Source organism: Photinus pyralis, unplaced genomic scaffold (assembly GCF_008802855.1).
Source record: "Photinus pyralis isolate 1611_PpyrPB1 unplaced genomic scaffold, Ppyr1.3 Ppyr1.4_LG7, whole genome shotgun sequence".
Classification (NCBI taxonomy): Eukaryota; Metazoa; Arthropoda; class Insecta; order Coleoptera; family Lampyridae; genus Photinus; species Photinus pyralis.
This window is the reverse complement of record NW_022170738.1, coordinates 13505600-13528662: the sequence shown is the minus strand read 5'-3', so window position 1 is coordinate 13528662 and position 23063 is coordinate 13505600. Positions and strand designations below refer to the sequence as shown.

Below are 23063 nucleotides of genomic sequence, written 5' to 3'. Positions count from 1 at the left end.
ACTTGATAATTTTGCAAACGACTCTAAAATATTCACCAGAATCCAGAGTTACTTATGGCTTTTTGAGGTCCACTGTTTGAAGCGAATTTGAATTTCTTATCGAGGGGCTTGCGCATGCATAAAAGAATCGATTTCCACCTTGAAAACTTCAGGAATAAATTACTCTCGCGTGGACACGAACGAACTTCCTGCTTATTTGACCTAAGAGTCCTTCTTCCGCCGTATTCACTAATCGAATTTGTGCCAGAAGCGATATGTTTACCATATCGATCTGGAATGAGATTAAACCGTAAATGGACTTAAACCGTAAATGTCTAAATACGGTTCGGCGTGTTCAAAGACGACGATTAAGAAACCAAACTCATATTAGGTAATCGTCGTGTTAACGGCGTACTCTTTTAATTTGCCATCTAAACGGTGCCGAGTTGGAAAGAAAACAAAATGTCGCCGAATAAAAACAAGACGAGCAAAAACAGTATCGGCAGGAGTTGGCAAGGCCTGAATGAATGGAAACATCGTTCACCAGGCCATCGTGGAATGTTTAACGCACGGCCATAAAAGGGAACAATGCAACTGCTGAAGAAAACTGAAGATCGTTAACGAAGTGAAGGTTAACGGTACCAGTTTATACCAATGCACATATTAAGCAGATATCAATCCAAACAGTCCCATTCAACTTCTTCGAAAGGGAAACGAGCTTTATAAGCTAACTGGTTATGATAACTGTTAAGGAGACGGGCTGTCGTGGGAATTAATCGTCGAGTTTTCCCAATACGGCATGTCCAGTTTCAATTTATATCGAACGGGAAATTACTTTCATTTTTCTCAAACATCCCTCTCCGACCAAATAATTGATAACATCTGTCGTTCGCGATCCCGACACATCCAATTCAACTTACAAATATAGCGGTGATTAGTTCCTATAGCGCAGTTTATCGACCAGGCCCGATCTAAATTAAGCAACGTCGCGACGCCCTCCGACGTTTTGGCAGCGAGCGTCGCCATTTATGGCGCTCGTTTGGTGGTCAATCGTTCGCGGTGCTATTGGCACATCGTACATTACGCTTGGGATTTACAACAGCTGTAGTTGTCCGTCGCATAATATTTTGCATTGAAATGTTTCGGCTAAAAATAGGGGGAACGATCGGTGGGCGAAACAAAAAATGTAGTTGACATTCAACAAAATTCTGATTATATAAAACCGCTTCCATCTCACCAATTTGTCCTAAACTAGAGCATAAGTACAGCTGCGATATTAGAAACATTGGTAACGATATATTTGGAATTTGTGCTCCACAGGTGTCTGAATCGCCAACCCCATGTTTCCATCTATAGCTCTGTGCAAAATTGGACATTTGACATTTCCGAAATATTTCCAAAATTTCGTACACATTTCCGAAACTTTCTATACCTAAATTTGTAAAATATCATGGACACTTACGAAATACGACCAACACTTCCAAAAAACGAACTATTTTAGAATTACCAAGTAAATTATGCCCTATGTATTAGTCGAATGTAATAAATTCAATAATTAATAAATGGGGGCGTGTTAAACTAATGGTTCGAATATGTGGCGCCGACAGATTCGGTGGGGATAGATAATTTCCTTCCCATAGATCATTTTTTTCTTAATGGATTCCGGATGTCTGGAGACGAGATGTCTGGGTTTAGATATTGGATCACATTCAGTTATCTTAATTAGGCTTATTTGGAATACAGAAAAAACTCGTGGTTGATCCATGCTCTAAATGGGGTGATGAACCATACAGGAAATAAACAACTCAATTCCTCAAAACCTTCCCCATGGATATTCGTCAATAATTAAATATCCATGGGGAAGGTTTTGAGGAATTGAGGAATATTTGATTACAACTGCGAATAAAAAATTCTCTGGGGTCAAGGCTTCCCCGGAATATCTACGCCCAACAAATCACGCGAGCAAGTAAATTCGCCTCCGAAACGATACACCTCCAGCATATTCGCCCCCGGACGAATGGCCCTTAAAAGATTCATGCCGGAAAGTTTTTTACACAAACAATTTTTAAGGCTATCTACACATTTTTGTAGTTCTTAAAAAACGCTAATAAAAATTCACTTCCACTTCAATTATTACTAAGGTATGCAAGAGTAATTTTGATAGTAGTGACGTTACCTTTCGGAAGGAAGGGAGTTTTCTTGAGACCTAAAATCCTGGAGGCGGTTTTTTTTTACTTCTTCTTTACTTTATTTACCAAATCATCGATACTGTTAATGAGATTAAATGGGTTAAACCATGTATACAAAAATTGGGAACGCTCTTGTAGTCCTCCAGTTTGAAATACAAAGCATCCCTTTTTTTACTTGTTTATTTAATTAATCAATTGCTATAAAACCTACGGTGATCGGGTTTATCATATTGTTTTGTTATCAAAAGAAGTTACTAAATACGGATTTCAAAAAGATCGGATGAATTTTACTTGGTAATAACAAACTGTTAATTTTAGAGATTAATTTTTTACATTTTGCCATAAAAAACAGTAACAGTTGAAAATGAGCGTTCCGGACCAACTGTATCTTATATAAAATTTTTTTTCTCCAACCACCTGAATAAGACGCTATTTTGTGACAGTGTTCGATACGTAAAATTGACGTTTTGCGGATTAAACGCTTTCACCATGGCAACTGTACAAAAAGTAGATACTTTTGGCAACGAAAGGGCGGACGAATTGGCTCGCGAAGGCAGTGGTGGAGTCTTTGTCGGGCCCGAGCCTACCCTAGGGATTGCTCCCTCCGTTGTTAGGGCCAGGATTAAAGATTGGTTGACCAGTCAATTCCAGGCTCAGTGGCAACAAGTAACCGGACTCCGACAGTCCAAGGCCTTTCTAACAGGGCCGCGTTGGCAAATCGGGGTCTTCTAAGCTTCTAAAACTGAATAGAAGCCAGCTTAGGAAGATCACTGGTGTCCTTACGGGACACTGGATGGTCAACTATCACCTGCATAACACTGGGCTCGCGGAGGAGTCAACGTGCAGCTTCTGTGGGGAGGCAGATGAAACTACCGAGCATGTGGTCTGTCACTGTGACGCTTTGATCAGGGACAGATATCAACTCCTTGGAGACAGATACCTGGAACCGAGGAGGGTGAAGCAACTTAGGCTAAACAGGGTCCTATCCTTCATTGAGAGGAACGGGCTCTGAACTCAGTTGCGAAGAAAGGGGGTAGGCACAATGGGCCTCTGGTGTGCCTAAGTGCTGCCCGGTCGGGATCCCCTGCGAATAGAATAGAATAGAATAGATACTTTTGGTCCTAGTACCAAAAAGAAATTGACTTTGAAAGTTGGCCAATTAAAAAATTACAATCACGGAGATATGTCACATTGACATCGTTTTACATTGTAGGTTGTAAGATATTTCTATACATACAAATCAAATATTTTTGCATATTATTCAATGCAAATAATGCTGTTACCTATACGTATGTACATGTATTGAAAATGATTTACGCTTGCTATTTTTATTTAAACGATGTGTAACGTAATTTACATATTCGGTGAACGTAATTTTAATACGTATACAACCCGCCGTCGCGCGTAACGCCATCTACTTCAGACCCATTGCACTATTATCTGTCATTTTGAATTCAAAATTTGAAAAAGTTAATTGCAATTAATTTTAATCAAAAAACTGTAAGGCAAGTTTTTTATTTCAATACAAAATATAACAATATTAATTGTGTGTACAATAGAAATGACTGAAACTGATAGCGACATGGATTGCACTCCGCCAGAGATTATAGAAACGGCAGAAGATGCTACCTTAGATTTGCTCCCTACAAAGTCGCGAGAGGTGAGAACTAAGAACGAATAGGTTATAAGTTAACCTAAAAACTAGAGTGGCATGACAAGAAAGCAGAAGTTCTCATACTAGTAGTGAAACTGTGACTGAATCTAAATTCGAATATAATTTGAAGTAAAGGGGGTTGGAGAAAAAATTTTATGTTTTATTCGTACAAAAAATGCGTTTTCGGGACTCGGAAGGTTGCTGGACTCCGCTAACGCGTCGTCCAGCAACTATCTTCCTCGTCCCGAAAACTGACATTTTTGTACTAATGAAACAAATAACTATTTCACTACTAGCGTCTGATGACATGATTATTAACCTTTTTTCCACTTGTAAAGTAGGCTTTCTCGGCATTTGTTCAAAGTGGTTAATAATGTGGATATTATTAACTACTAGTCAATAATGAGAACTGTCACGCTGTCACTTTTAGAAAACACAACCCGAAATTTCGCTTAATAAACGTTTGGGCAAGTTTTCTAAAATGAATAATTGCCACCATCCGCCATTTCCAGAGAAATTACATACCCAAAATTATCACATTTTGAGAAAATTCGAATGAAATTACTCTTTGAAAATATCTCAATGACAGAACAAAATACGGCATGTTTGACTTGTACTTCTACGTACTTGATTGACATGTTAAATTAATAAACAAAAAATTCTGTCCAACCGTTCACTTTCTTATCAATATAATATGTTAATTTAGAGGATTTCAAGTGCTAGTAGTGAAAAAAATAGTATATATACCACGGTAGAGAAGTCTATTATTGCCTTCGCACCTTACACCCCTCGGCGCAAGCGCCTCGAGATGTAATCTTGGTGCTCAGGCAATAATACTGTACTTCTCTACCTTGATATATAATGTACTATTATTCTAAACAAGTTCATTTATATTCATTCTTTCCCCCAGAGCAATAGTTAACGAGATATTCGAAGTCAAATGCGAAAAAACACGACATTTTCTTCGTTTTTTGTTAATAACAATATGTTCCGGCAGTTTCCGGCCAGGGGGACTATGATTTTCGGATTTAGCGGATTTGTTTACATAGAAACGCTGTGTGTGGTTGAGTGAAGTGACGACATCCAGCCCAAACCGTAATTTGATTTTTAAAGTTCACGGTTTTCAAGATTCAAGAGCCTGAACGCTCACGGTTCTCAAAAAGCTTCAAAGCTACCGTGATTAAAGAGTTTCAAGATTGAGGAACTGAGATTGTTAGGATTCAAGATCTTAACCGTTCAAAGCTTTCAAGCTTCAAAAGCCTCAAAACTCAAAGTTCGCGAAAAACTTTAACGCTACCATGATTCAATATCGTCAATGTTCATTAGTACCAGTCTCAAAATTCAGGACTATTAATATCCCAGATTGTTAGAATTAAGCTTTTCAAAGTTGAAGATTTACGAGATTCAAGAAGCCTGACGGCCCAAATTTGATTTAATATTGTCAAATTCAGTCATACCAACGCAAGGTTCAGGATTTTTACTATCCATGAGGTCAAAATCGCGGAAACTGCAACGTAGCATATGTTGGTCGTATGTGGAAATGCCATCGAACTTGCTTAATTGGTAGGGAAAAATGAAACGAATCAACGATTAAAAATGTCAGGTTTTGTTAATAAGAAGCCATTTTGTAGGCGTTCATTAATCAGTAAGTAAGTAAGGAGGGCACATTTCGGGAGAGTTTTTCGTTTTTTGGTAAAAAAACTAATTTCGAGATTAATAACGAGATCGCGATATAGTACGTTTGCCAGGAACTTAAACGTGATTCATTTTTAACGGGAGGCTAGTCCTTCAGGTTTTATTTTCGTGAAAGCGCGCGATATATAACCATTTCGTCATTGTGCCCACGGTGTGTAAAACGGGTGATAAAATTCATATTCGAATTTGGAATCTCCACCTGTGGCTGTAATAATTACCACAAAGGGAAACATACTGTATAGTGTATACACATACAGGGTGGCACAACAAAAACGAAACAGACTGAATAACTCGCAAGGAAATAGTTTTTAGAGCCCTTTTCAATGATGTGTCACTCGGCCCAACGTTGAATTTAAAAGTAATGAAGAGGTGGCAACCCTGCTTACCAAACGCGACCTGTTTTTTACGTTTTTACCAAAAACTATTTCCTTACAAGTGATTCAGTCTGTTTCGTTTTCGTTGTGCCACCCTGTATAACGAAATATCAACACAAAATGTCAATCAACCCCCCCCCCCCCCCCAATTGCACAGCGGTGCGCCAAAAACCAGCGTTAATGCTCCGGCGCTTACCTGAGAAAATTCGTTTCGGGTTTCACGTTGAATGTCACGTAATTGATTTATTTACAGGGTGTCCCATTTATTTTGAGACAGTCGATTATTGCGGAAACTAGCGGAGATATCAAAAAATGATTTATATAAAATATTCTTCATATGAAGTGGCCCATTTAATGATGCTATCTTTTCACATAACGGACAACATAAACCTATACTTTGTATTGAATATTGTATTAAACTGTCAAACATGTTTTTTTTAAATCTGGTTTGAGCTAGGAAGCTGTTCTGTCAAGAATAGAAGAATAGACTCAGTATGTACTTTTGCAATGTACGTACCAGTACAATTTACTAGGGATCTTCAACATTCCAAGCTCTTTAGCTATGTAGATAGTTCACGAAACTCCAAGACCCTTTTTTCAGCATTGGATTTTGTATGAAGGAGAAAATTGAACTTGAATTTCAATGATTTTTACATTTTCAAATTTTAATCACAATATCGATTTACACGTAAGGTGGAAGAAAAAAAATGTCTGGTACACCCATCCTGATGATGGTGTATGAATATTGAAACTTACTGCATTAAATGTAAAAGGTGGGCACTACTTACCACATGGCTTGTACGGAAACAGGCTTGAAGATATGATGACGTCCACACACGCTAACACTGAACCCACTGAAAAAAGAAAAAACATGGTTTTATTGGAAATTACCAGACTATATGACGCTGAGTAACCTCATTGCCTAAGGGGTCTCTACTTGTCGCATATACGGTCAATGAACAATAATTGGGCCAATCTTATATTAAAACTTTTATAAAATTGGTAATTGCATCTTTCTGGTCGGGTATAGAATGGGCACGCCGTCGTGTATAACGTTTGATGTCTTCAAATGCAATGGCGGTTGGGTAGGTATTCTGAATACAACCTCCTATCATCGATAGCAATCATCATGAACGATTACATAGTCACGCGAGCACGAAATTTAAGGCTATTATAAGTTTCCAAGACGAAATGGGGACGCCATCGAAAATGCAATACCGGCGCAAAAGAAAGATGCAACAATTGCTAGCGCCTTTCACATTCATGATATAAGAAGCGATTAAAGAGGTTAAGTAATCATCAATTATTTATACTAGACATCTCGCGCCCACTAAATTAATTAAACTCTAATTGCGCGTGCCCGACGAGAAAAATAAATGTTTTGGCAATCGTTGGTCGATTAAAAATTGTCCACCTGCACGACGCCTTGTCAACCTTACCGCGCTGCCTACCGAAACTGACGTCAGTTTTATTGAAAGGACGACATTCACCGCATTAAACTAAAGATATATGGAAAGCATGAGATAATCGATGCTTCCCATGCACGTCCGCCCAAACGTTACCTTTCGAAGCGATCAATCGAAAACACACACGATTCCGTCGACGTCTGATTGACTGCAGCTGTATACGAAAAAGTCAAACCACTTGACAGTCGTCAATAAGGAAATGTGGACGTTGATTGAAGTTCAATGAGACCATCTGCTACTGATGACGAAAAGTTTTGGAGAAGAAGAGCAGAGTAATTGGCACACGAATAAAATTGTGGCAAAAAAGTGCGACGTCATTTGAGGGTTGATTCAACCTGCTCAAGTATCGCAATTTGAGATGTGTCCATCCGGAGGCATATTTTTGCATATTTCCAATATGTATGGATCAATGATCAAGAGTGGGAGCTCTATCTACGGTCACCTGGTACTTCCAAGAGTGTTCAATTGACGTTCTTCCTAAATTCCGCGAACCCATCATTAGATTATTAAATTATACTGAAAATACTATTAATAATGACATCATGAAACAATAGCGGTCTGTAATGTGACCCCTGCGGCGCTCCTTTCTAGGTATATCTGCAAGCGTATAATGTTGTAAAATTAAATCGTCCTAATTTATGGAATTTGTTTACCGCAACAAATCGAGTCGCGCTCGCGGCCAACGGCCACCGTTAATATAAACATTAACCAACGAACCACAACATAGACCGGAATAAATTAATCTGACGGCATCGATATTAGTGGGATCGGCATAAAAATCGAAACAATAGCCTGCCTAGCTATGAATAATTAAAAATTGTAAAAATATCCGCATGCAGAAGGAAGTGATTATTATAAAATTTGAATTTGAATTGAATAGAAAGTATACACACGGAGTCAATGTAGGTTAATCGTGTGCAAATATTATTCGTATTAGACACGTGCTCAAAATAGAGACGATTATTGCTCAATTTCGGATGTAGCCGACAGCTAATGATGTAGATACCTCCCGAAATTATTCGAAATAATAACCGCAAGTCTTTACTGAAGGTTAAGCTCCCCATCGCCAAAGTTCAGTTACACGTCCGAAATAGAGTTTGATCAATAGTGTGATGGCCGTCTAGTCTACATGGTGATTTATCCCAACGCTGTTTTAGATGGGGATTAGAGATCGTTCCAAAAATTGCTTTTCGCAACACTCAATCATCTTCGGTGCAAATGTCAAGGTTGGATGTTACAATGGGAAAATGAGCCCCATTGACTGCCTTTTTCAGGAGAAGAGGAATTCACAAAAGATTCTTATGCAAAGCAGGTATGATGCATTAGCATAATTCCATCGATTGGTATGCGATTAGTAATACGTAAGAATACACCAGTATTAGGGTGGTCCGCATAGGTAAATTTGGAAATATCCAATCAGCTCAGAGATTTCGGATAAAAATTATTGTAGTGGATTGCATGCAACGGAAAACCACAGGGGTGGTATAAGGAAAAACAGAAATTTTGTTGACGCCGCGTGGTTTACAGTTGCCACAATGAATTTTTCTACCACTAATGAATGTAGTTTAACAAAATCAAATATACCTGACCTTTGTTTAATTGATCAATGTTTCATTTTTTTCACATTTTTTAATATTTCATCATTTGTAACTTACCGGTTGCTTAATGGGAACCGGGAAAAATTTGGTGGATTTAGCGGTTATAAACATTTTGCGAGGATCTGGATTTAGAAAGGGGGATGAACGGTAGCTCACTCTGATACAGGCCTCCCTTAGGGTCATTTGTCGTGCCTCCCTGATACTAAAATTGTGTGCCACCACCACACTAAGGCTACTCGATGATTGATGCTGGGAAAGATGAACAGGCTTCACGTCGACTGTGTCCAAGTGATGGGCACTCACAAAGAGCGTGTTTTGGTCCATACAATGCATACGCAGACTGCTCAGATACTATCCCTATGAGCAAATGTACATTTTTGTGTGGCAATTCTATACAAAGAACTAACTCTTCTTCTTATCACGCAGCTGTTGTCACAGGTTTCATTATTAGTTGGCTTTTATTTAAAAAAAAAAAGTATCACGAAACAATTGCTATTGTGTCAAACGCCAAAAAATTTTAGAGCCCAGCTACATTTAGAAAACCTATTTTATTATGCCACATCTAGAAGGCGTAAGCTATTATATGGAAACGTGTGGATAGATTATCCATAACTGTATCGCACACGAACAGAAAAATGTTACAGATGCCCCTGCTGCATACCTTACTAAGTTTTAGTAATGGGTCTGTTAAATCAAAAATTGAAAAAAGCTGCAAAATTTGGTATGGGTTTCTAAACAGGGTGCATCACACATTATTTGGACAAATAGTTATATTCTCTTAAATAATTCAGAAATCGTGTGATTTAAGTTTATGATCTTTTTGATTTATTAATAGCAATCGTAATTTTAACTTACCATAATTTTGACTTACATTTCCTAATTTTGATTTACCCTCGGATTTACCTATGTCTCGCAATTCTTACTTATATCTCGTACTTTTGAAAGGTAGCAAAATTTTTTGACATATTTTGTATTTAATTTTTTTTTACCCAATATGGCGCCCATAAGAAATAAGAAAGTAGTAGCATATAGCTTTTACATCTAGCGTACAATGAAAATTCTGATAACAAATTCAGATTCCGCGAAAAAAGTCTCTATAAAAGGTGTTAATGAGAACCGTCCATTACCGCCCGTATGGAAACTGAAAACGAAGTTCAAAAGATTTTTTTGTCACAAAAAGGGACAAACTTGCCCCCATTTAAATCTGCACTGTATCTGTCACCGTTACGGAGTCCCCCATAGTGAACCACGAATTTGAATCACCATGTACTTGTAGGCTCCCGTTGAGTGAAATGAGGCAAAACGAGTAGGCGAAATACACATTCTAAAATGAGCACAACCTTTGATTATTATATTATTACAACCTAAAGAGGGTCCCATTTTCGACACAATTTTTACCGTATCTCCGTAATCGTTAGTACATACTATACAAAAATTAACAAAGGAGAAAAACTGTTCTCTTTGGATCAAACATAAAATGGTAAAATCAAAATTTGACAATTTTCGCTTAAACTTAAGGTAATACAGGAAAAAATCAATTTCTGAACTAATTTCATGCTACAGTTTCATTATGAAGGAAAATTTTTGTGCTGAAATACATATAATCTGCAAAAAAAATTGTGACACAAAGCTAATGCTTCAAACCAGAGCATTCTGCGATGATTCCTTCGACAGTCATACTTAAAAAACCCTTGCAACCGATCGAGCGACCGACCGAACAGCCACAGTGAATATATAAGCGCTACTTTTTTTCAAAAACTAAAGTTCATAAACAGGTTGAAATGAATAAATAAAACAAAATTTCAAAAACATTTTTTTTATTCTTTTAATTTAAAAAATCCTTTTTAAAACCTTTTAAATCAATACTAAAATTTCTTGAACTTTTTGTGTTGAAAATAGAATTTAATATGATCTATTGTTAGATTAAAATATACAGGGTGTTTCACTAAACAAAATGAGGTTAGGTACGATAAATTTTTTACCTGACAACGTATAATTATTTGAAAACTGAACATTACTCATCATTATAAAGAAAGTTTTGCAATAATAAACATTTTTCTGTGTATATTTTTTTTTTATTATCAATTGATTTTATTTAAATATTATATAAAATATTTCGAACCTCGTTTCGAACATTTAAAAAAGGTTTAAAGATTTAAGAGAGGAAGAAAATTTCGTCTAAAGAGATTGTAGAAGGAAAAGTGCCCATAACACTAGCAGCATTTACGCGTGAATGGCCAAACTAATTATTTGAAGTAGGAATGTTTTCGAACGTATATTTATATATTTAACTAATTTATTTGAAATTTTGACTTTAATTTAAAACTTTAAGTTTGATCGAAAAAGAGCACTTGGCCCCTATATTACTTTTTTATAACACTAACAATTACGAAGTGTAAAAATGTCGAAAATGGGACACCCTGTACAATAATATCGTTACGTTATATCTGCTTTTTTATTTCTGCTTCCTTCGCCCCCGGCGCCGGAAATGGGTGGTCATTCTGGTCAATTTACCAAACTGGACATAGATTACACAGGTTTTTAAAATTTTTTTCTAATGCAAAGCGTTTTTGGATTATTATTTCAAAAATATGCAATACAAAAATATCAAATTGCCTACAGCTTTTCCTAAAATAATACACGGCTAAAGGCACTAAAGCAATATTTAGTAGATGGTTCTATCTTTTAACTCTAGTTAGCCGAACAAAAATCAAAGAGGGAATTTACATAATTGTTTCATTAATCATTTTACGATATATAACTATACAGGGTGGTGACTTGTGTAACGCATCATAGGGATTTCAATGTAAAATTCATAACATGCCATTATTGGCTCCCCAAATTATTTTAGAGCAAAAATGTACTAAAGTTTTTTGTAGAAAAACAGTTTGTACGCCAATCAACCGTATTAGTTTTCCATTTTTTTCATATAAAGACGGAAAATTGGAAAAATAAAACCAGCATCTTTTTTAATAATCTGCGATGCCATGGAATTTTCTAAAACAAAAAGATATCCAGTTATCAATTAGCAGCAGTTCGAAATGGATTTTATGATCGAATTTGATTAATGTATTGCAGTTAATGAACATTTATTGTAAATTGTTATATTAGGAAACCGTATTTAGTAATTTGGTCTTTCTTTATGTTGAATTCGCTGTTCTAAATTAAATACTTTTTGATAGAATTTGATTTGTTTTATAGCAGAAATTCCATGGCATGACGGATATTGGGGTAGTTTTTGTTTTAGAAAATTCCATGGCATCACAGATTGTTGAAAAAGATATAGAGATTTAATTTTTCCAATTTTCGGTCTTTATTATGCAAAAAATTGAAAACTAATACAGTTGATTGACGTACCAATTTTTTTTCTACAAAAAACCTTAATACATTTTTGCTCTAAAATAATTTGGGGAGCCAATAATGGCATGTTATGAATTTTACATTGAAATCCCTATGATGTGTGACGCAAGTCACCGCCCTGTATAGGTACAATACTTTTAAAGCAAGCATTTTTGCCCAGAAAAGATATCAGCATCAGATGACGACTTGGGGTTTAACTGCAGCTCCATTAGCGAGACAAATTGGGGTGTAGCGGTCATTTCTTTTGTGACTTGTGGCAAATTTTGCGACTACCAGTTTCGTAATCTTATATTTGAATGTCACTTAGTTAATTTATATAAAGTGTGTCCCATTTATCTTGAGGCAGTCGATTATAGCACAAACTAGTGGGGATGTCAATAAATGATTTGTATAAAATATTCTTCATATGGAGGGAGTTACTTTCAAAGCTCTTAAACATACCCTACAGAATAATAATTTTTATTAGTCCTTGTCGGTGAAGAGATGTGTCTTGGAAACCAAAAAAAATTACCTCTGCGCTAAAAAAATCGCAGATTGATTCTTTTTTTAAAAAGGGTTTTAGCAAACTCATGGTAATATGGCGTGTGATTTTGTGTTTCGAGTTGATCGGAATTTCACTTTCGTGACAACATTTAAATTTGAGGCGAACTTTAATATTTTCCCTTGTTAAACCCTTGTTCAATTTGATTCCTTTGAAGTCGCGTAAAACTAGCGTCACCCTGTTGGGGTTGATTGACGTTACATGTAACTAGATGAAATCGTTTTAAACGCGGGGCCGCCTTCTTTGTCAATGTGAATGAATGCCAAAGCGGCGATTTCGTTTGAAATCCACATTGAAGGATAAACCGTGGAAAGTAATTTATTTTAGTAAACACTGGTTCGCCTACGGTTTCACTTTCTATTACTTAGCAAAATAAAAATAATTGCGAATCTGATTTAAAATGGTCATGAATTGTGCGTGGCCGAGTGTTAATGGTGTCGTCCAGTTGGTCTCTTCCCAACCCAACTCGATGGCGTAGGTGGAAGCGATTTAAACTTGACTGTCGCGAATGAAGGTGTCATTTCCAAATTAGTGAATGAGTTGATCGTAAGGCGTACGATGTGTGGACAACCAGCGATGACCAAATCAATTTCTACATATAGCATAAATACGTTATACAAGTGCCACGCATCGCGACGGAACGATAGGCAGTTGCTTCTCAACGTGAACCGTTTGCTGACGCCAAGTGGAGTACCCCAAGGGTCTGTTTTGGGGCCGTTTGTTTTTTAAAAGAATGTTAAAAATTGTGTCTCAGAAAAGAACTTGTGAGATTGGATATATGTGCAGTGAAAAAATGCAACAACTTACCCATCGCCGTCAAGTGTTATGGCAGTATCAGCAAGGACTCGCAACACCAAACCGACGGTAGTCTTCTCATTACAATCGATGCCCAAGAGGCAAGATTCTTCGGCACGTTTGCCCATTCTCGAAACAACCACCAAGTATCTAGTTCGACTAGAGTGTACGCTTTCCAATTTGACGGCCTGAAACAGACAAACGCAAAATGAAAATTACGCAGCATAGAGTGGACGGGTGTTCGGGAAATAAAATTTTACAACAGGTTTTAAATGAGCGTAAAGGACACTTTCACAAGCGATTATATTTATGTTTGCTTTTAATACCTTGTAATTATTACGTGAATCGACCGGCCTATATCGAGCCATTACTCAAGTTTATTGGCATTTGTTCGCAAAAATACAAATGGCTGGCAAGTTGAACGGAACGCTTTTAGAATCTGACTGGCATTTTGAGATAGCGATCTCGATTTACGGACACCTCCTCTACTATTACTACTACACTCGAAAATGGGTTCGTGAACCAAAGAAAAACAGAAATAGACCTTAGAAGAAAGGGGGTGCGGTTTCTTTTTCAAACGCACTTGTAGCACTTTCAAAATCAACAAAATCGAGTCAAGTGGCTGGAGCGTCTCGAGAAATCCGTTGCAGATCAAGCGTTTCCTACAAATAAATAACGTCAGTTTCAATTGATAATAAATACGCTATTCTTGGCTCAAAACCCCCCACGTGTATATAAGCTTTCGCTTATCGCTTTTTAAATAGAAACGTGTAAAGTAAACACGATACGGTTTTGGAGCTCGCCAGTTCGGTAAAGGCGAAATCTCAAAGTCACTTTAAATTATTCAAATCACTGAGGAGTTTTCCAAAATGGAAATGCCATTTCATTGAGAAGTGCTTTCAAATTCTATTTACCACTCTGCTCCGATTCAGACAGGAGTGGAGATTCTCAAAAATGTCTTGTTAACAAGAGAAAATATAATTTACATACGAGATCGAGCCAAACCGATCCGTTTGTTAGTATGCATTTGTACTGCAATGTGACGTAGCTTTTCACCTAAATAAATCTGAAAATTCTAATCTAAATCGGTGCATTTTCACTTGCTTTCTTTATTGAAAATTTCATTATTACAAAGAACCTTTTACTAAAATTTCAGATCAACAGTAGCAGAAGATATGAAAGATGGGAGTGATGGAGGAACAGAGATTGTGTGCCATACAGAAGCTAAAATTGCATATAATAGAAATGTTACAGGGTGTCAAAATGAGAGGGTTGAATCCGTCAGTTAATTGATGTAATTAATGATCGTCTTTTTTACGTCATTTGATTTCTATAGCGCGTTGTTATAGCTTTAGGAATAGAAGTTCTCGGCTCCCGAAAGTCGCAGATAATTAGGGGTTTTATTGCAAAAATACCTGACCAAAAAGTACGCAGGTACCAGTTGATAGTACCCATTTTAAAGATACAATTCAGCACAATTGGGAAAGTAGCGTCAAGCAAATTTGCTCTTAACAAAAAAATGGTCTACATTACTAGAAGCCATCTTGAACAAGGTGTTAATTAATTAGTAATTAATTAAGTAGGGGATATTCCCTTTGTATTAATTCGTGTTTGAGCCACCCATGCGACTAGTGTGTAAGATTTTGCATTACTCTAAGAGATTTTCCGCGGGTAGTTAATCCGGGGCGCTTTTAGAAGACATTCGGTCAGTAACTATCAGAAATAATTACGTAGTTTCGTCGCGAAATAATTTCGTTCGAGCTTCGCCAGAGTGAAAGTTACCGTTTGTTTTCGAGCACTAGAAAACTAAGTTCTAATTGCAAGTATTTTTCTTTGAATCAATTGGATTGTGCCAGTTTTTTATCCATGCTAAAGGAAAGGTTTATTGTATAACGAAAAGACGATAACACCGTATCCAGTTAAGGCCAATCCAATTAAACGAGCCGGTGCCATATTTTTCTTCGCTACAAAAGGGCTGTTATTTACGTTCAGTGCCAAGTGATGCCGGCGCGCATGCAACAATAACAGTAAAAGGAATTGAACTTTAGTCTTAGTATGGGAATTCGTAATCAGAAGACTGTTATAATCAGCCGCAGTTGAAAAAACAGGATGCAAAAAACTACCCCATGAGAACATTTGTTTAATCAGGAAATTTGCTGAAGGATTTTGCCGAAGGGAAGTTCCAATCTACAGTCCATTATTTAATTTTCCGCTCCGTATCAGTGTTGTTGTAAGGAGAACCGGCTCCAGACTAGTGTTTGTATCAACATCGACACCTGCAGAACGACAGTTTTATATGACGCACCGTTATTGTATTTATGTAGAATTAAGGGACCATAGACACGAAAATTGATTTAGTAGTGGTAACCAGAAATAGGAAAACCTTCAAGTTGAGACTACCAGACCAGACGTCGGGGGGCCATCAGTCAGATAAAAGATCAGCGGCGATAAGGAATGGAAGCGGATGCATTCTTTCCTTGAAATATGATACGCCTTCTAGAGTCTGTAAGAACTTTGCGTAATTTTTCTAGAAACTTGCAAAATAAGCAAATTGAAGCGTGTTTAATGGCAGTTCCAACATCGATCTCGAATTGATCATCAGCGAAGTTCGCGCTTATATCTGATAAATTTAAATGTTATAAATTAGTGCACAAGATTGTTGATTAATACATAATTAATAAATTGTAAATAAATAAATCATGTAATTAAATTTACGTTACAGTACTGTACAACTTGGATACAAATGATGTTACACCGTGACGAAGAAAGGAATCGGAATGTTAAAGAAAGTTCGATCAGTGAGTCAAGATGGGTAAATATTATTAAACTATTACACTTACGAAAAAAAATTATAACGGGAGGAATCTTTCAGAATAACGACTGGTTTGGTTTTGAGAATACTGTTTACGTTTTTGTCTCCCTTCTCCTCCTCAGTAAGTTGAGTGCACCGGCGAGTCGAGAATATACAGAAAAAAGACTAGTGGCCATTTGCACCGACAAATTTAAGCGGAGCTTAGCTTAAGCGTAGGTTAAAATCCATGGCAACCATTGTCGCAATAATCGTTGCCATGGATTTTAAGCTACACTTAAGCTAAGCTCCACTTAAATTTTGTCGGTGCAAATGGCCTTAAAAGAAGTGCTTCCGATAAGAACTTAATAAGAAATCCACAAGAAATTATTAATAAATGTGAACGATTACAGATCAAGGTAGGTAACAGGTGGTCGCTTTGGGCTTCAAAGATTTTTTGTTAAACTCAAAAAGTGTACCGCTTCATAATGAAAGAGAACAGAACTAATCGAGAAGTGAAGCGGGCTAAGATAAGAAACAAGTGTTAAGCAGATTAAGATTCGAAACGTTACAGTGTTACCGTCTTTAAAAGCCGTCGCGACAGAGCATGAGTAGGTACGGCAAAGGTATAAAAAACCGAGTGAACGCTTGGTTTGCGGTGGTTCCGAAGAACTTCGTATTTAAGTAAAAATTTGGTGGGAGAACGGTATTGCTATTGCCTAAGGCGTTTCACCATCCAATTTTCCAAATTGCTGCTGTCTTCCGAGGGGGAAATCCAACTGACAATGGAAGAATACTTCAACTTCAACTAAATGTAAGTTTATATTTTTTTATTAATATTGTATCAACATAGACATCGATCGTTTTTGGTGATTTTGTATAAGGAGTTTGCATTTGAAGTTATTTTTCATTCCTGAAGAGGTCGATTTACCTGGATTTATCCAATATCAAAGTTGTGTATTTTTTATGAATGATAGCGCACCCAGACCAAAAATAGTGGTAATTTCCTTGCCTTCAATGTATGACAAAATTAACCGCTGGCACGAGGCGCAACTTTAGGGGTGGCCGAAAGGACCAACGTAGGCAAACAATGCTTTTTGGAATAAGGACATTGTGCTTACTTTAAAAATACAGTTTGAATTCCGACTTTGTAGCAGCCTAGCAGCCTCAACGACGTTCCTCGCCCTAGAAAATACATTATACGAGACGACTAGAAAAGGAAATACCTATATACAAAGTAACAATAATAATCTTTAAAAGTGAAAAGTTCATTGTAGTGGGCGACCGCTTGGCGCCCAAACGCATTCCCATATCACAAAAACAAACCCATAAATTTAATGGGAAATGTCTGAATCTGAAAGGAATTGCACTTTGTGACTTGGAAAAACTGATACTGCATCCGTCTATCACGCGTTGCTTAAACAAAGGTCACGAGGTGTAGGAATGCCGGCGGCATGGCATCCCGTACGACTTTTAATTTCCTCTCAATCAGGGCATGCGAAAATTGTGTCAGCGCGTAGAATGGACAACAGGATTTTGGCATTATTTGGGCTGAAATCGGTTTGAACAAATTAGTTATAATTAAAATAAGAGATTTGGTAACCGACTCTAATTTTAATAGCCTTTTTCGCCTTCCAGCGATTATTAAATTTCCATCAGGAACGAGAGCGCAATAAATCTCAATTCGATGACGTAACAATTTGGTTAACGATTTTTTCATTTAATAGCTTCCGTGTCAGTTTTTTTTTTACTTTTCAGGCATACCAATAAATCAAAACTTCACTAGCATATAATTACACTGTTGGGAGTTTGCTTTCCGTGCGGTGGAAATGAATAATTAATGTAGGATTTATAGAAATTACGGATTATGTTACGTTACGCCAATGAATTTCTTCTTCTATTTTGCAGGCGTAGAGAAAAATTTCGCACGCGGAAACGGGGGAGGTTACTCCGTACATACTTTCCAATTGAATAAATTCAATTTGGGAAAAATAACCATTGCAGTAATACCCTAAAAGAAACAGGAAAGGGTAAACAAAGTTTTAACTAAACAGTGTGGATGTGGAGGATGTTGAAACGATTTATTTTCTCCATTGTATAGCATTATTATTGTTCACGGGTTTACTACTTGTCGGAGAACCCCCGTAACATTTAAAGAGGTCAAATACGTGGCTCCACCTATCGGTGTAATTTTTATCCACGCGAAATTAACGCGCAGGGACGAGGAACTGAGCCAAGCTGAATTTTTCATCTGTAACAGAGATCGAAATTTCCTTAGATCAGTTTCGAGCATTCCGCGGCTACTCCGAATTAGGTTTTCCTGCACTTTTCCTAATTCGTAAAGTAAATACCGGAGTATTACTAGTATAGACCAACTTAATACCTTCTGCAGGGGCACCTCTACAAAAGCATTATGCGGGTCACTCTGTAATTGGGCGAAAGCCTGTTGACTGATTGAAAAATTCAAAAATCTTTTTGTACCATATTTTAATTTTTTTTTATCTTTTTGAAATTTTTTAAAAATTTGTTTGAGTCACGTTTTTTTTAATATAATCACGGGTGTGTAATATTTTTGAATAAAGAATCTAAGTAATATGCTTTTTAGATTATAATAATACACGCTGTTCCATTTACAAAAATGAGGTTCAACTATCCAAAAACCGGATTTCTAGGCGCCAGGTGACATATGCATTGCATTTCATTTCATTTCATTTATTTATTCGTTGTTGCTTTACCTTATAGTAGGTGGCAACACCATGTCCCTAATACATACAAACAATAAACTTAGCACAAATACTAAAATTACAAAATGTATAGTATAACATATTAAAACAAACCGACACATTTAAAAAACACATTAAAAGATACATTCTAAAATTGTGACGAACATGCAATAAATATTTTAAAAGGTTTCAAATGTTTAAGTATTCATTTAGGTGATAATACGCTTTTTCTACTAGAAATTGTTTTAATGCAAATCTAAATTTTTGGTAGGTTTCCCGTTTTCAAAATTGGTGGTACGTATGCATACCGACGCAGCTATTCATACACATATACCGCTGTAGCTTTTATAGTTCTCGAGATCAATAGTAGATAAAATAAAATGAATTGTTTTTTTGGGAGCTTTAGTTAAAAGTTTCTGGGAAAGTAAAATAGGTAGGTTTTTGAAAATTTGTACTTAGGAGTTACTCTGAAGGCCGAATCGATGTAAAATATTTTCAAAATGGCCGCACTTCAGGAAACACCGGAAGTAGATAGTAACCTTGTTATTTTAAATGGCAACCCCTATTTTTTATTGCATTTTTGGATTCTACGTGAAATGTCACTTCTTTTGATACCCAGATGTCGATATCTACCATTTATGGTTTTTAAATTATTTTGACTTTAAGAAAAAAAAAGGGCGGATGCAGATGGTACCTTGATAATTGATTACTTGAAAACGGTTGTAGTCATGGCAACCTATTTTTATCAGTGCATAGAGAATGAATAGGGCTTTCTTTTAGTGCACTTAAAAAAAAGTTAAGTTGCGTACGATCGCCCCTATGGATATCCAAATTTATGAAACTTCAAAGACTAAAACCTCAGTTTTTTTAAATGGAATGACCAGTTCTTACTATTCCATGAGATAGAGAATCCAAATGGGCATATTTTGACAATACATGTGCCTATAGCTATCTTTAACAGTTTCTGACTTATTCCCATTTTATTGAATTGACACTATTTTTTTCAGATTTTCTTTTTAGTAGTCGGCCATGATTCTATAACAATTGAATTTTAAACAAATCTAGTGACACTAATCCGTCACCTACTGTTATAGGTTAACATAGTTTTCCAAAAATCGAAAAATGACTCGCAGTGGTTTCAACTATTTTGAAATTTAATTGTTATTTATGGTGAAATGGGCAGAATCGCGGCGCGTGCTTTCCGTACATTCATTCGAAAACTGGAACGAAATTGTATGAATTTTGGAAATTTTGTACCCCTAATGCACTACAAACCGTTGAAACACAAGTGATACAAAGATCTACAAGAGAATATTTAAGAAAATGAATTGAATTGCAAATGCAAGATTAACAAAATAAATTCAATGCAAAATATAAAAAACTTCGTTGAAACCTTTTTGGTATGGAATTGTTGCTAGAACAGATATCGCATTACCTCTCTTAATTTCCAGACTTGTTTAAGAAATTCAGTTGAACGACTCTGTCTAGATTTTTCAAAAATTTTCCGTCAAATATCCTTAATAAATGAGTTATTTATTAATTAATTATTTAGACTAGAACTAGAATCAATGGTATTAAAGAATCCATTCCTTGATTTGTTTAAATTTCGATTGTTATAATATCATGGCCAACTACTAAAAAGAAAATGCGAAAAAAAATGGCATCAATTCCGAGATCAATTCAATGAAATGGGAATAAATCAGAAACTGTTAAAGATAGCGATAGGAACATGTAATATCAAAATATGCCAATTTCGATTCTCTATCTCATGCAATATTAAGAACATGGTCATTCCATTTAAAAAAAACTGAGTTTATAGACTTTGAAGTTTCTTAAATTTGGATCTCCATAGGTGCGGTTGTACGCAACTTAACTTTTTTTTAAGTACACTAAAAGAAAGCCCTATTCATTCTCTATGCACTGATAAAAATGGGTTGCCATGACTATAACCTTTTTCAAGTAATCAATTATCAAGGTACCATCTGCATCCACCATTTTTTTTCTTAAGTCAAAATAACTTAAAAACCATAAATGGTAGATATCGACATATGGGTATCAAAAGAACTGAAATTTCACGTAGAATCCAAAAATGCAATAAAAAATAGGGGTTGCCATTTAAAATAACGAAGTTACTATCTACTTCCGGTGTTTCCGGAAGTGCGGACATTTTGAAAATATTTTACATCGATTCGGCCTTCAGCGTAACTCCTAAGTACAAATTTTGAAAAACCTACGTATTTTACTTTCCCAGAAACGTTTAACTAAAGCTCCCAAAAAACACCCTGTATACTGATGTTAGGAACGTCGGTCAGACTTTGTTAGAATTTTCAAAACTTTGTAAATTCGTTTTCTTGTTCCAAAGCCTCTCAAGTGTTTTTCTCATAATCTTTTTTTATAGTGAACCATCTTGAAGTGGGAGTTTTGATAATTTCATTTTAAAATCGGCAGTGTTGCATAAGAAAATTTAAACAAAAGATTCAAATTTTCTCTCTCTTTTCACATTTGCGATTCTCGTTTTTTTTTTTTGGAAAAATAACTTCATTTGGTTCACCCTAGCTAGACATCTTCGCTACCAATTCCTTCATATGCTGAACGTGTGGCACATTTGTACAAAATTTGGTCACTTTTGTGACTTTCTGATCAAACGATCTCGGAAGAAATGAGGTATTTGTTTAACCCACTGAACTGCTACCGATAAGGTCTTGTTCCACATTTCCCATTGTTTCCAAAGTCTATTGTGATTTAACCTCAAAGTAGGCTTTATTCTAAACATTTGAATGTAAATAATTACAACCTTATCGCTGAATTGTCACTATACTATTGTTATTTTCTAAGGGTACGATAAGGACACCATTTTCGTACAAACACGCGTGACATAACTGAACACACCTGCCGTATAAACAAGTAAATAAAAGTTTATTAAAATAAAACCGGTTAAAACAAGAACATTTCATTAGTTTCTCGGGATATTGTAGAATTGCGACGGGATGTGTCAGTAATTGTTAATTACAGCGAGTGCATAAGCAATAAAAAGAAAACGGTTTACTTTTAAACTCGATTATTATGCATAACATAATTTGGTTAACGCTCGAATGCCTCATTCGTAAAATTATGCAAAAATCGCCTTTGTGTGGAAATTTTTTGGGGCCATCTTTATAGCGGTAGTAAATGATGCACTTTATTGTGAAGTAGCATACTTTGGATGTGAATCACACAAATCCGCTACCCACACTTAAATGATTATGAAAAGTGTCCGTTAAATGGCGATCATACTCAAAAAAACGAAAAACCGTTAGCGGCAAAAATTTCAACCTTTCATTCGATAGGTATCCTTGATCCAATGGAGAGAAAATGAAATGCAGCTAATTAAAAGTAAAGGTTAATTATATTCCCAGTTCGATATCCGCAAACGATTATTAGCAACGCGTAATCATAATCACGTTTGCATGAGAAATCGGTGATAAATGGGTAAGTACAAGTAACCCCATCGTATAACTGTGATAAATATTTCTCCATTTTTAATTAAGATGCAAATGAAAGTGTAATTAACAGCGATGAAGAGTACGCGCTCGTTTATTCCTGATCAAATAATTTGAATGTAACTGCGAGGAATGTTTATAATTAAGGCCTTTCGAGTGAAGAACCTGTTTTGTTTGTTCCGCTTCGGTAAATTAATTTTTGTATGGAGAGGAATTTTGCACGCAGACTAAACTGAATATTGGAGAACGTTAATCAAAATAAATGGCGCGATAAATTCGTTAAAAGCGTCGGCAATACGACGCCCTTCCAATAAGAACAAGCAGCCCAGACGACGTGTCCAAAGAAATCAAATTGAGATATATTAATTAATTTGGTTTATCCCAAAACCCTTTAAGTTTTAGTAATTCAAGTGCAAGTCCGT

At 36.2% G+C, this 23063-nt stretch overlaps 1 protein-coding gene and 1 long non-coding RNA gene across 5 annotated transcripts in view; both read right to left on the bottom strand.

The window, feature by feature from the left end:
* The window catches only part of LOC116177475, a 96374-nt gene that overhangs the window by 11139 nt on the left and 62172 nt on the right, over positions 1–23063 (bottom strand). For all 4 annotated transcript variants that reach the window (XM_031496462.1, XM_031496460.1, XM_031496459.1 and 1 more), the window contains 2 exons: positions 13664–13839; positions 6680–6745 (listed from right to left, as the gene is read on the bottom strand). In XM_031496462.1, the coding sequence (XP_031352322.1) occupies positions 6680–6745; positions 13664–13839 (242 nt within the window). The remainder of the gene's footprint in view (positions 1–6679; positions 6746–13663; positions 13840–23063) is intronic.
* On the bottom strand, positions 17243–17815 carry LOC116177476. Its single transcript, XR_004146681.1, has 2 exons — positions 17674–17815; positions 17243–17624 (listed from the first exon to the last, which is right to left on the bottom strand). It is a non-coding gene; the product is annotated as an uncharacterized LOC116177476 (long non-coding RNA).